This window comes from Otolemur garnettii, unplaced genomic scaffold, assembly GCF_000181295.1.
Source record: "Otolemur garnettii isolate 467f Iridium unplaced genomic scaffold, OtoGar3 scaffold00016, whole genome shotgun sequence".
In the NCBI taxonomy this organism is placed as follows: domain Eukaryota; kingdom Metazoa; phylum Chordata; class Mammalia; order Primates; family Galagidae; genus Otolemur; species Otolemur garnettii.
In genome coordinates this window covers 25194331-25208838 of record NW_003852411.1, presented here as the reverse complement: position 1 = coordinate 25208838, position 14508 = coordinate 25194331, and the positions used below count along the sequence as shown (strand labels likewise).

The 14508-nt window shown below is 46.5% G+C and overlaps 1 protein-coding gene across 4 annotated transcripts; it reads left to right on the top strand.

Annotated features, from left to right (window-relative positions):
* The first annotated feature begins 38 nt into the window (after nucleotides 1-38).
* On the top strand, nucleotides 39-14298 carry POGK (pogo transposable element derived with KRAB domain). Of its 4 annotated transcripts, XM_023510777.1 has the most exons (7): nucleotides 39-534; nucleotides 727-879; nucleotides 967-1100; nucleotides 6671-6797; nucleotides 7548-7649; nucleotides 9241-10726; nucleotides 12454-12553. In XM_023510777.1, exons 2-6 carry the CDS (start codon nucleotides 804-806, stop codon nucleotides 10710-10712), a joined length of 1911 nt encoding a protein of 636 aa, XP_023366545.1. In that variant the 5' UTR covers nucleotides 39-534; nucleotides 727-803; the 3' UTR covers nucleotides 10713-10726; nucleotides 12454-12553. The 4 variants fall into 4 exon arrangements, with proteins under 4 accessions (XP_023366545.1, XP_012658169.1, XP_003785790.2 ...); XM_012802715.2 differs by lacking the exon at nucleotides 727-879; XM_003785742.3 differs by lacking the exon at nucleotides 39-534 and having other exon boundaries at nucleotides 561-879; nucleotides 12454-14298.
* Nucleotides 14299-14508: the final 210 nt, after the last annotated feature.

Here is a 14508-nt window from a genome sequence, read left to right as displayed (position 1 = left end):
AGCTGGGGGCTGGCGGCTGAGGCCGCGGCCAAGTTCGGGCCCCAGTGCAGGGCGCTGAAGCCTGCTCTGCCCACCCCTGCCCCGTCCCTCCTGCGGTCGCCCGTCTTTTTTGGAAATAATGAAAAAGCTGACTTTGAACTCCGGATCTTTTCTTTGCAAGTCCGGGAGGATGCGGCCCTCAAGATGCTCCCTCACTGCACACCTACGAATTGCCCACGCCCCTAGAGGGCAGGAGCGCGGCCCTTTGTACTGGCCTATGAGCCAGCGAATAGAGAATTTGCTGCCCAGAAGCGACGAGTCATTTCCCAGTCGTGTGGGCCCAAGCAGATTTCTACACCTTTGGGGGCATCCAGGCATACCCCTCACTGCGCGTCACTGACTCCCAGGTTAGGAAAGTCCTTAAGGCAGAATGACTATTTTCTGAACCTGCTGTTGGACAGAACCTTTGAATTTGGAAAATCCAGATGATGAGCCTCTGAGCCAAGCACTCTGCTGATGCAGAACTGAACTGCCTTCTAGTACCAGCCCAGTTGAGTAAGTGTCCTGTCTGTGTTCAGACATCTTCACTGATAGGAAATCGGCACTCCTCCCCTACCTCTGATGCCTGTTTGGGTAGCACTGGCTATGAGAAAGTACTGTCTTTCAGTGCACTCTTCCGGGAATATTTACCCACTGGCCTCAGTTCTGCCCTTCCGTCTCTACAAACCAGTCTGGTCTCTCTTCCAGATATGCAGATGGCTTTTAAATGTTTGAAGGCAGCCAGATACGTTATCTACCCTCAGCCTCTCTTATCATAATTAAATATGTCACCTTCTCACTTCCTGGCCGACTCCATTCCCTTCCTCCTTTCCAGCAGAACAATGCTTGGGCGCAAAAGAGGTTTGTGTATGGCTGAGCCTCCCCCTTCATGGGCTTTGTCGCAGTCACACTGACACCTGGTTTTTCTGACCTGAATATTGCTTGCAGAGATGGAGGCCACAGCCTACCCTCTCAATTTGACCCTGAAAGAAGAGAAAGAAGAAGAAGAGATTCAGCGCGGGGAACTGGAGGATGGCCCCGCGGACATGCAGAAAGTACGAATCTGCTCAGAGAGTGGATGGGTAAGTGAGAAGGTGTGGGGTCCACGCAGAAGTGAGAAGCAGGCCTGGGAGCCAGGCTTGCTTTAAGTCTCTTCAGGCAGACGTGGGAAGTAAAAATAGCCCAGCCCCCTGTGTTTGCATTCCTGAGAAAACAGCTCTGTGGCTTTAAAAGGCAGTGCAAAGACTGGAGGAGGTGGTTATGGGAATAGTCCCTTCAGCCCTTCAGCCAGGCAGCTTTCCTCATCAGTTTGGAAATCCGAGAAGCCTGTCTCTTTCCTTCCCACGTTTCCCCTATGCCCTGCTCAATGCCAAGCACACTGTAGGCACCAAAAACATGTTTGCTGGCTTACTGCTGGTTAAGGAGACCATTGAGAGAAGGCTCGGGTCATCGAACTGACATGAGGAGAGTTAGGCCAGGTGGTTCCACACAACTACCCCTTAATCATGATTCACACAGGACAGCTGCAAGTCCACTGAAATGGTATGCAACAGAGAACACAGAGATCTAGCATATTCAAACAGAATAGTATGGTAGAGGTAAACTTGAACAAACAGATGTAAATGCAGCAGATACTGGTAGTTACCTATACTATTCACAGAAGTTACTGGGCTTCCTGGTATTTAGGCATGAATGGTAAACAGTTTATTTTACTATTATTATTATATATATATTTCTGAGATAGAGTCTAACTTTGTCACCCTTGGTAGGGTGCTGTGGCATCATAGCTCACAGCAACCTCAAACTCTTGGGCTCAAGCAATTCTTTTGCCTCAGCCTCCCAAGTAGCTGGGACAAAGGCACCTGCTACAACACTGGCTTTTTTTTTTTTTTTTAGAGACGGGGTCTCACACTTCAGCTGGTCTCAAACTTGTGAGCTCAGGCAATCCACCTGCCTCAGCCTCCCAGAGTGCTAGGATTACAGGTGTGAGCCATCACGCCCAGCCTTGAATGGTAAACATTTTAAACAACAAATTGACATTCCTTTTCTCTGTTCAGTTGTGTATGAACATTGCCAGTATACGTAACATTCTTTGTTTCCCAGGAGAGTCCCTATCCATAGAACCACATACTTCCAGACTGTTTAGTCCAGCCCCCTCCCACATTAGGGAACTGGGCTGCTGAAAGGTTGCTGCTTCACCCCAAGGGTACACATGTACTCTACACTGACTTTTTTTTTTCGTTGCAGTTTTGGCTGGGGCTGGGTTCGAACTCGCCGCCCTCGGTATATAGGGCTGGCGCCCTATGCACTGAGCCACAGGTGCTGCCCCTACACTGACATTTATTCTTAAAAACAGGTCCCCTGAGCTTTGCCCTTAAAAGTAATGCATGTTGCTATATGTGTGTTATATCACAGTAAAAGAAAACAAAACAGTGTAGCCCCAGGCTCTGGGTTTGCCAGTCTAGCTGTGGAGACCATGCGGCCTTTGTCTCTGTTCCTTACTCGTTCTGTATTCCTGCCCAATTCTGATCTGGACAAGAGTCAGGCCTATCCAGCCTAGAATAGGACCTCAATGCAGTAGAAACCCTGGGCTCTGAGACTCAATCAGCCAACCAGAAAATCTAGGAGTGGACAATTTTGGGCAACAGATACAGTAAAAGTGAATATGTTATAATAATGAGAAAGGAGCAAGATGAAGACCATGCTTAGGCCATGTAAGAAGAAGGTAACCAGAGGTGCTGGAGGAGGGACCTGGCAGCTTCCTGGGGCTAGGGGTGTGACTTATGTGGCCCTTTGGCATGTGCCGGCCATTGAAGTTACATTGAGCACAGTGCTAAGCATAAAGATACAATCCTAGCCTCATGGAGTTCCTCTTCCTAAGAGCAAGACAGAGAAGGAAACATAGTAGTCAGTCCAGCGTGCAGAGGGCAGTAGTGGTCAGCCACTGTGTGCTGGCAGCCAAGGTGCAGGTGTCTTGTGCAGACTGGAAAACTTAAAGGGCCTTCTGGACAAGGTCTACCTTTGAGCAGTAAGCAGTTTTGCCCTCCTCCCCTTGTCCCTGGACATTTGAAGACACTTTGGGTTGTCACTCAACGGCTTGGGTAGGGGCAGGGTGGGGGGTGGCAGATCCTACTTGCATCTCATGGATAGAAGCCAGAGATGCTGCTGAACATTGGCAATGCACAGGATTCTCCTACATGCAAGGATTCTCCCTCACTGAAGGATTATCTGCCCCAAAATGTTAATTGTGCTGAAGTTGAGAAACGCTGCCCTAGACCATTAAATTAGGGGATGAAAATAATTGAATCTGTTTCTTAAATATGTATTTGGTTGTAGGGAATTATGTTAGAGTGATCAATAAAAGCTTTTCAAGCCTAAGCACTGCTATGTGATAGGATCAAATACCATAGAATTAGAGTAGAAATGCAATTTCAACTTAGAAAAGAGCAAAAATGTACTTTGAACTGAGTTTTAGTTATGAGTGGAATCAGCCAATGGAAGGGAGGAGTTTGCACTCTTAAGCAAGAGGACAGCATGAGCAAAAGCTTGTGTGCAGAGTGAGGAGAGGCTCCTGCAGCTGTGACCTGAGGTGCTCAGCAGCACAGGAGAGGCCAGGCCAGGGGCCAGGGCTTGCATGCCAAGGAGTATGAGCACTCTCCTTAGCTCCAAGCAATGAGTCCTCAGCCCATCTTTCTAAGGGAAACGTAAGGCTGTCTACAGCCCCCATGTTAAGGTTAAGAGGCTTACTGAAAAGCATAAGCTTTGGAGTCAGACTTTCTAGCTCTGGCACTTTGGGCAAGTTTCTTTACCCTCTATTTCCTTTCTCATAGTAGCAGGGTAGTGATCTTCATACCCCTAGCTTATTTAAAGGATTCAACCAGAGGATCTATTTCTCTAAGAGGGAGTGACCCGTACAGTGCCTAGCACATAGCAGATGCTCCAGCCACGCTATAGTACAACCTCACTGCCTTGGTCCCTGCCACCTTTGCTGGGTGATTGTAAAGCTTTAGTGAGACTCTGCAATGTGTGAGCACTTCACAAGTTACCCTTTGAGGTAAGCCCAGGCAGAGCAAGGCAGAGCATACCAGCTAAAGGAAGCACACCTATTTGATGAGTCCTTGATCTTCTGAGGGAAGGGAGGAGGGCCTATCCCTGCAAGGCCAAGAAAGGGTGTCTGGAGGTTGTACGCAGACTGCCTGACTTGTCAATTGTGCCCAGGCCTGGCCCTGTTTACCTTCTGCTGTGTTCGACCAGATAAAAGGCCTCTGTGGAGCAGGGGAGGCCTGCACAGCAGGGCCTGGCTAAGAGCTTGCTCAATTCTCGCAGAGTTGCTGTGAGGAGAATTTCTAAGTCACTGCACTGTGCCTCTGGAGCATAATGTGAGCTTGTTTGAAGATCCTCCACGGCTCCATCATGAATAGGAGGACATGATTCTGCACCAGCCTCTGGCCTTCCTAGGACTTCAGGGCTCCTCAGCCCTAATGTGTTTACTAGGCCTAGAATGTGTTACCTCTAAGTATGGGTAGTCCCTCCGGAATGACAAGCAGAGCCAGTCCTGTGTCCCGTTTCATCAGCAAAGGGAAAAGGACTATTAATAGGTATGGCCTAGATCTGGAACTTTCTAGGGAGAAGAAAAGGCCAAAGGGAGGGTTGTTTAAAAGCCTGGGAAGGTGGGGAGGGAGTGGTATGGAAAATTCCTGGGCTGACTGGCTTTCCCAGGTTGAGGCAGCCTGCAGAAAGCCTGGAAGCCAAGCCATTTTTAAACTCCTAGTATTTCACACTTAGGGATTTTTGTCCATTCTTACTCCAAATAGTAGGCTCAGCTTTATGACAGATAAAATTTCATGATTCCTTGAAACCGTTCCAAGGGGAACAAAAGAAGGGAAATCCAGGGATGATTTGCCTAGATCGTTTATTCAAGAACACATTTTCAAGTGACTGCTAGCTGTAGGAAGTGTCTTAGGCTTAGGGAAACAAAAAAGAGGTAGGTAGAGTTTCTGCCCTCAGCAAGTTCATATTCCAGTGCAGGGAGCAGACAGGTAAACCTCAAGGATACTGCAGTGTGACAAGTGCCACCACAGTGTTGAGCCCAGGACATCACAGTACATACAGATGTGCTCACAGCATGGGATGGAGTGGGCTTCTGGGGCAGGGGGCAGGCTATCTGGCTGTCTTGGAGAATGGGGAGACCCCTCCGAGGCCCAGGGAGAACATGGGCCAAGGCACAGAAGTGTCGAGGGATGGGACCTGTAGGCACTGGATACTGGTGGAACACCGAGGTGGGAGAGAGTGGAGGGCTAGTCATCAGGGACGCAGCTCTGCTCTCTGGATAGCCAGAGCCTTGGCATCACACAGTGCAGAGTCTAAATCACCAACAGTGTCACATGGCCTAGAAATGAGGTCGCTCTGAGCCTGTTTCCTTGATTAAATGGGGACAACTCTGCTCCTCCACAGGGTTGTTGGGGGAAAGGAATGAAGCAGTTACCCAGCCTTTCCTAGTAAGTGTACCCTTGTATGTGTAAGTGCTGGGGGTGGGGGGGTGGGGAGAGTAAGTAGTGAGAGAGGAAAGGTCAGTGTATCTGAGTGACTGATGACTGACTCCTGGGGAGGCTACAAGCCGTGCAGATACTAATTTTCTAAGCTGAGGAAAAACAATACTGTAATCACCCAGGCCCAAGGTATAGCTGTGGGGAATAGCTTTGAAGCAAGCTACCCAATGCTTTCCGACCACTAAATATGGTGAACTCTGGAGTAGGGTTTTTAATGACTGAAAGAAAAAAAAACATAGTAAGAAGAAAAGCAAATTATTTAAAAAGCAGAGGAGGTTGGTGTGGGTAGCTTAGCTGCCTTTAACTACTGCCAAGCCTTCCCCTGCTAGAGAAGTCGGGGGCCGGTGGGAGAGTATTCCCTGGTGGAAAGGAACCATCCTTGGGGCTTTCTGCCTACTTGGTCTAGGATCAAAGCCAACGAGTTTGCTCTGGCATCTCATTATATAAATTAAGCTCTAATTAGCCCTTCTCTCCTCTTCATGCTCTTCTGGATTAGAAAGGCCAAGTAGGGCCCCTTCTCTCCCTGGTTCTTCCTTGGGTGGGTCTGGATTCCAAGTCAAACAGTTGCGTTAGTGTTCTTAGGAATGGGGTACCCCAGAAAACCATAGGGATCCCATGGAGAGCAGTGATCCTATTTGAATTTACAAACCAACCCACCCCACCCAGGGCTGAGGGTCTGACTGGAAGGTATGGGTTGGGATAAGAGTGTTCGTGGGGATACTTTGGATGTGGTAGCTTTCATCTCTGGGGCTGGGGGTGAGCTGTGAACAACTCTCACCACAGTGTATGAGTTTACTATGTCCAGTGTCTAGTGTTCCCCTAGCTGGGGGTAGGGATCAATAGTAGGGAGTTTTCTTCTCAAGGTGCTGCTTTTCTTGTCTGTGAACTGACAGCCACCATAGTGATGGGTAAGAAGTCAGCAGGGCACAGGAGGATTAAGTTCTTGCCTCCAGCAAGTCATGTGAAAGTGGACAGATGGTTCCCCCTGAGTGAAGTCTCCTTCCCTGACCTATGAGAGGAAGGGCTACACCATGTAAGGTCTGTTTGTCTGAAAGTCGATGTCTACATGTTCATCACTGGGAAAGGCCTATTGACTGTTCCAGGTACCAGCCCTGTTTGATGAAGTGGCCATATATTTTTCTGATGAAGAGTGGGAAGTTTTGACAGAGCAACAAAAGGCTCTCTACCGGGAAGTCATGAGGATGAATTATGAAACTGTCCTATCCCTAGGTAAAGCTTTTTTTTTTTTTTTTTTTTGGTCTCCTGGAAGCTCTGAGCCCAGAGAATTGCTTGCATGTCTCTCTTCTCTGGTGTATCAGGTGTCCCTTTCTCCTGAACTTGGACTCGTCGTCCTCAATGTGCTATTTAATTTCTTATTTTCAGTTTGGGCAGTATGTAAATATTGTGTCTACTCAGCAGTTTGTACCACTTCCCAGAAATTTCCCCGTTCAACCTAGGCCTTGGCATTTAGAAAAAAGCAACATAACCTTAGGAATGTCACCCGGCATCTGGGCCCATGCTTCTTAAATTCTTAAACAAGGGAAAGCAGGCCTCGTGGTTATCCTGGCAGGCTCAGAAGCCTGGGAACATGTTGTCAAAGAGTGCGCCCCTCTGCCGCACTGACGTCGTCATCTTCTCTGAGTGTAACCACTTGGAGGCCTTCTCCAGTTGCCTCACACCAGTACCAAATGTTCACTCCATCAGTGGCTGCATCCACCCACTTCCCTGCTAAATGCAGTTCTTTTTCCATTGTTGCTAGAACCATCCCCCATTAGCAGAGATCCGTAAATGCCCCTGATCCTTAAAGATCCGTAAAGGCCCTAAAAGGCCTGTTTTCTATCATATGTTTGTTTTCTTTAAGTATCCCTGAGACTTTTCACAAAAAAGGGGAGGATATTTCTTAAGTATTGTAAAGTACTTCTTTTGGTCATGCTCCAGCACAGTGACACAGCTATTACCTGTTGTGTTTCCTATGAACAGAGTTCCCATTCCCCAAGCCAGACATGATCACTCGGTTGGAAGGGGAGGAGGAGTCTCAGAATTCTGATGAGTGGCAGCTCCAAGGAGGAGGAACCTTTGCAGGTACTACAGGCAAACCAGCTCAGCATCTATCTACAGGAGCACCATGGAGATGGGCTTTCTGTTTCTGTGTACATTCTGTGGCATTTAAGAGTGAGGTGGAGAGATGGGCTTTGGAGTTTAAAAATCCCCCTCTTCTCAGTGCTAACTCTGTGACCTAGGGCAACTTCTTCACCTCTGAGCCTCCACCTCTTCCTCTGTCAGCTCTGTGTGATAAGATTTTTTTTTTAAAGACAGAGTCTCACTCTGTCACCCTGGGTAGAGTGCTGTGATGTCATAGCTCACAGTGACCTCAAACTTTTGGACTCAAGCAATCCTCCCGCCTCAGCCTCCCGAGTAGCTAGGACTACAGGTGCTTGCCACAGTGCCTGTCTGGTTTTTCCATTTTTAGTAGAGATGGGGGTTTCACTCTTGGTCAGGCTTGTTTTGAACTCTTGAGCTATAGGGATCCATCTGCCTCGGCCTCCCAGAGTGCTGGGATTGTAGGCGTGAGCCACCACATTCGGCCTGGGTGATAAGACTTGACGTGCAACCTAGTATGTGGTTGAAGTGGACTGAGGCTTGTACCGCCTTTGGCCTGGCATCATCCTGGGCGAACTGAGCCTCCTCACTCCCCCACCATGCCTCTGCAAACTAAGGAATAGTGAGAGGCAGCTCACTTCCTGAGTTACATGGCCTTCCATCCATTTCATACCAGATAGAAAAATCAATAGCAGCCATTGTACACATTTGAGCAAGTAAGTCCAAAAAGCACTTATTCCTTTATGGAGAAAAATGGTTAGTGAGGTAGCAGATAAATACAGCATAGTTTCCAGATAGCCAAAATACCTTTATCTTTCTTTTCTCTAGAGGTTTATAGAATGCTATATTTCATTGACTGTAAGATGTGTTTTCCCCCCTCCAGTTCACCATCTTTGAAACTGAAAATGCCTCTAAAAGTCAGTGGCGTGTCATAGCTTAATTAGTGGTACCTTTCCTTCTTTAATGGCACAGAACAGTGCATTCTACACTGATAGCATTTTAGTTTTGGTGAAATTTCCCCAAATCACACTTAGGTTCTGTGGCCAGCTTCTAACATGCAGTGAAACCCAGTTCTGACATTGCTGGGCAAGAACTAATTTTCTATCTTACTAGCTTAACTTTGTTAAGTGGTTTTTCCTATAGGTTTTCTTGATTCAGGAGATGTGATTCAGCCCACAGTATACACAGATTTCTATAATATTATGTGGTAGAAAGAGTTACATTTAGCTTCTCATTCACATAATTATTTTGACCCAAACATGGCTCCCAAATTCTTTAGTGCCTGTGTTCGGTTCCCAGCTCTGCCCCTTTCTAGTGGCGCTATCTCTATGCATTTTGTGACCTCTGTAGTATCCCTTTCCTCATCTGCAAAGAAGGAACAGGAAACAGTGACAAGGACAATTAGATGTGGGCAATCCATGTAACTTGGTGTAGGGACAAGGACATAGGGAATCATCATCTCTTACTAAAGTTACTACTTTTGGTGAAAGTCAGATTAAGGTATTCTTTGCATTTCAACCCCAAAAGTCAAGATATAAACTGTTATTTTCGCTCCTCCCTGTCTGTCTCTCAGAAAATGAAGAATCTGACGTAAAGCCTCCAGACTGGGCAAGCCCGGTGAATGCTGCCTCCCAGTTTGCTCAGCCTCAGCACCTTGACAGCTTTAGCCTCCGTCTGCCTCGGGACATCACGGAGCTACCCGAGTGGAACGAGGGGTATCCCTTCTACATGGCCATGGGGTTCCCAGGGTATGACCTCTCCGCCGACGACATAGCTGGGAAGTTTCAGTTCAGCCGCGGCATGCGCCGCAGTTACGACGCAGGGTTCAAGTTAATGGTGGTGGAATATGCCGAGAGCACCAACAACTGCCAGGCCGCCAAGCAGTTTGGAGTATTAGAGAAAAACGTTCGAGACTGGCGCAAAGTGAAGCCTCAGCTCCAGAATGCCCACGCCATGAGGCGAGCCTTCCGAGGCCCCAAGAATGGGAGGTTTGCTCTGGTGGACCAGCGTGTGGCTGAGTATGTCAGATACATGCAGGCCAAAGGGGACCCCATCACCAGGGAGGCGATGCAGCTAAAAGCCCTTGAAATCGCCCAGGAAATGAACATTCCAGAGAAAGGGTTCAAGGCAAGCTTGGGTTGGTGTCGAAGAATGATGAGAAGGTATGACCTGTCTCTGAGGCACAAAGTGCCTGTGCCCCAGCACCTGCCAGAAGACCTGACTGAGAAACTTGTCACGTACCAGCGGAGTGTGCTGGCTCTGCGCAGGACACATGACTACGAGGTAACTCAGATGGGGAATGCAGACGAGACGCCCATTTGTTTAGAGGTGCCGTCAAGGGTGACTGTTGACAACCAGGGCGAAAAGCCTGTCTTGGTCAAGACGCCAGGCAGGGAAAAACTGAAAATCACGGCCATGCTTGGTGTCTTAGCTGATGGGAGGAAATTACCTCCGTACATCATTTTGAGGGGAACATACATCCCCCCTGGGAAGTTCCCCAGTGGGATGGAAATCCGCTGCCACCGGTATGGGTGGATGACCGAGGACTTGATGCAGGACTGGCTGGAGGTGGTGTGGAGGCGGAGGCCGGGAGCAGTGCCCAAGCAGCGAGGGATGCTGATCTTGAACGGCTTCCGGGGCCACGCCACCGACTCTGTGAAGAACTCCATGGAAAGCATGAACACCGACATGGTGATCATCCCCGGGGGCCTGACCTCGCAGCTCCAGGTGCTGGATGTGGTGGTCTATAAGCCGCTGAATGACAGCGTGCGGTCCCAGTACTCCAACTGGCTTCTGGCCGGGAACCTGGCACTGAGCCCAACCGGGAATGCCAAGAAGCCACCCCTGGGCCTCTTTCTGGAGTGGGTTATGGTGGCGTGGAACAGCATCTCAAGTGAGTCCATTATCCAGGGGTTCAAGAAGTGCCACATCTCCAGCAGCTTGGAGGAGGAAGATGATGTCCTGTGGGAAATCGAGAGCGAGTTGCCAGGAGGAGGAGAACCACCAAAAGAATGTGATAGTGAAAATGTGACTGAGGGCCACTGAAGGGAGAGTTAAAGGTAATGGTCCCGGCAGGTGCTCAGCGCCCTGCTGGTTGATGGGGTTTGGGTTCTACATACATTGTTTTCTCTGTCCATTGCTTCTCAGGTTGAGAACCAGACCTTAGGGCCTGTAGTGCAGTTGTGTAAATAACAGGCCATCAGCATTTTCTCCTCTCTATGAACCTTTTCTTAACTTTGAGTGCATTTTGGTCTGCAGCCTGGACCCAGGAGCCCTTGTATAATACATAAAATGACCAAAGAGTGAGCTTCCAGCACCATCTAATCTGAGAGCTTGTAAGGTTAAAGAAATTATCTGGGCCGAAAGAGCATGGTCTGACATTGCTTAGTTTACAGTTTTGTTTGAAAAGCCAACATTTTTCAGTCCCTTATAAATCATGTTGAACATTTGGAGCTGATACATGTGCCTGGTATGTTGTGACAGTTACACTTACTGTCACCAGTCTGCAGGACGACGACCCAGGAAGAGCACTAAGTATGCCTTCATGCCGTGTCCTCGGAGAACAGTCCTAGGGTGGTTTATAAGTATGCTGCTTGCTTTTTTCTAGGGAGTTCAGGGGTTTTAAGACATCATCTTAGTCTCATAATGACCTTCACATGGAATAGGCAATTTCCTATAGTCAACAGATGTCAGAAGAAAGATATTTTTAAATTGCATCATTTTGTACCAAAAAAAGAAAGTAAAACAGGGTGCATATCTAGAACTCCAGTGAGTAAAGTTTGAAGGTGGAGGGTGAGAGGTTTGGAATTTTTCAGAGTTGAGTACAGAAGAGGAGCAGCTTTAAAAGAAAGTGGGGGGCCTAAGAGAGACAACACAGGATGACCCACCCTGCCCACCTCCCCACTCCTTTGGGGAGGAGGAGAATGACCATGGACTTAGGAGAAACATAAGAAAGAACAGTTTATTTACCTTCTTCTTCTCATTCCCCTGTCAAATAGTTAAACCTGAAGCCATCTTGACACATTTTTTCTTTCTTTTAAAGTGTAATTAGGTGTTTCCATCCTCTGCTCGCCGGAGGAAATGCTGAGGATATCTTTCACCTTACTGCATGTTGTGTATCTCTGTTTCAGTGAGTGGCTGATGTCTCCAAGTTCCTTGCCCCCCGATCAGATCAGGTCACTGAACCCATTGTAATTCTGAGATCCCTGGAATTACAGTGGAGTAAGGAGTTCTTACTAATAAATTCAAAGAATTACTTTTTTTCCCTTATGTCCCCCACTTGTTGAAAACTCCCAATGAATTCACACCCCTTACCTTTTCTCCTAATGCTTATACTGCCTCTGTTAAATACCAGACTTGAACTACAGTGAGTTTTTATCCTTTTCTCATTTACTTTTGCTTTTACCCTATCTTTGTTAGGTAACCTTTTTGTGCATTTTTAATTTTCTAGTTTTACTGCCTCAGGGACTCTGTTAAAAACTGCAAGATGTGAAAGGGGGAAGAGCTATGCTAAGCTGCAGCTATGAACATGGGTTTATTTCCGTTGTCAATCATGAGCTTTTGCTCTTCTCAGCCGCCAGTTCTCTGCGCAGCTGCTGAGGAAGTGATGGAAGTAGACAGGGACTTGCAGTGAACAAGAGATTGAGGGGGAGATGGTTGAGCAGAAAGCTGCCTTTTGTCACCTATTTGGAAATCTAACAGAATGTTAGACTATGTTTATCAAAAGTTAAAAAAAAATCCAACATTCCAAGGGTTAATTCACACTTAGGTTCTCTCTGTTTTTTAGCAAATGGAACTGTGATTGGAATAGTTGGGGAGGAAAATTCACAAGAAGACTATTCCTGAAAGTATGAATGCCCAGGGAACAGCAGGAAAAGGCCATGGGGGCCTACCCACCCTATGGTGTCAGAAAAGTCTGGGACCCTGAATTTCATCAGAGACATACTGAAAAAAGAAACTGCTTCTGCTCCATCTCTTGTTTTGGAGATGACTCCATCTGTCCATCAAAAAAAAAAAAAAAAAAACAAAACTGTAAATATGAACCAACAAAGATATTTCCTAGAGAAGAGACCATTTATTTGTTCAACACCAACAGGAGACTCTCATCATATGGGCACAGCAGTGGTGTCCTTTCTGTGGACAAAACCTCAAGTAAATGTTTTATTCTGCCTTTGAAAATGCTTCCAGAAGTAGACCCACATAGGTCAAGACTACAGAAAGGCTTTGTAGAAATGTGTCATTTAATGTACACCTGCTACTTATACATTTCCTCTTTTGGAAAAATGAGATACTAATGATAACAAAATTAAGACATAGACATACTTGCCTGGTGCTAGCAGATGGCTTTTCTATAGATAAACTAGGTTAGTGTGGAAGATACAGGTTAAAATAAAATATGCTCTCTTATTTATCTTCCCAATCTGGTTGGCAGCTACACTTTTTTGGGGTCTTATTGAATGGCCCTATTTTTTCATTATTATATTTAATGACAGGGCAGGATTTAAAGACCGTACACAAAGTCTTCTGTGTCTCAGGCTGCCTGCAGAAAAAGTCACTAAATTATCTGCTGTCTACGTGGTACAAGGCCCATTGACTCATCTGATACCTGTTGTGCTAATTTCTTTAATATTTTTTATCACAAGGGTGGTGGGAGGGCTGGAGCCTTTAGCCACAGGTATTTCAAGATTTCTCATCTCCTGCCCTGCAGAAGGTGGGAATTTTTGAATTTTTACATTTGCATTCCCACTTGAATGTTATGAAAACATTCCTTCAAAGCTCTATCTGTGCTACAAAAAATATGCCAGAACCTCATAGACAAAGCCATTGCTAGAAATGTCATTCCGATGTCAAATCTGGATAACAGGCTGCCATAACCACATTTCCTTCCTGCAGACTCAGCTCACCTGTATATTATAAATTGTTCTTGGCATCTTGAAACACCAGTTTCTACTCAGGTATTCATTTTCCTGTTAGTGTTCCATCTTTCTGATCTTTTTAAACCAGTTTTCCCCCCAAGGTGGGGGGGGAGAATTTCACTTAACTTCTAGTACCTGCAGAACTTTCAATATTTGATTTGTTTCCCTAATTGCTTTTACCTATGTTGTATTCTTGGTCATCTCAAATGGCCTCTAAACCCAGCTACTTTTCCATTCCAGAAGTCTCCATTCCTTGCAGTTCTACCTAATTTTGGGTTTATGGTCCTAGCTGCTGTCCTTTTCTTCTTAATGTGTTATTTCACTTGCTTTGGGCGCTTAAAAGATGTTACCAAACCTAATTTCTGGTTCCAGTCTTGGAGCCATAGTTACCCAGTCAAGACGAGTAGAAAATGGGTTTCAACTCCTGTTTCATTCCACTACCAACACCTCCGTGAGCCTCATCATCAGCTAAGAGATGATGCCTTACAGGTTGCATAGCACTGGAACTTTCCTAGAGTAATGGCTCTAATGTCAGGGTTTTTCTGGGCTCATTTTCCACTGACTTAATTATGATCTATGCCTAACAGAGCCCCAGTACAACTATTTTGCAGAATGGCTGTTACCCTAGAGTGACTATAGCACATATTGAGACATAGTTGTACTCCCTAGTAGATAGGAACTGACCCTAACAATAAACTTTGATAATAAAGACAATAGGCTATGGTGGCTTTATTTACTTACCTCTTAGCTTTGTGAAAAGTTACATTTTAAGCTATTATCTACATTATTGTTATTGTCCATCCAGTTTGGTATCAGTTGCTCATGGGATGCAACATAAGTAATGTTGGTGTCTTTGAGACAAAGAGGAAAAAAATGCACGTGGTTTTGTGGGCTTTTACAATGAGGGAAGTCTGGCATAAATAGCT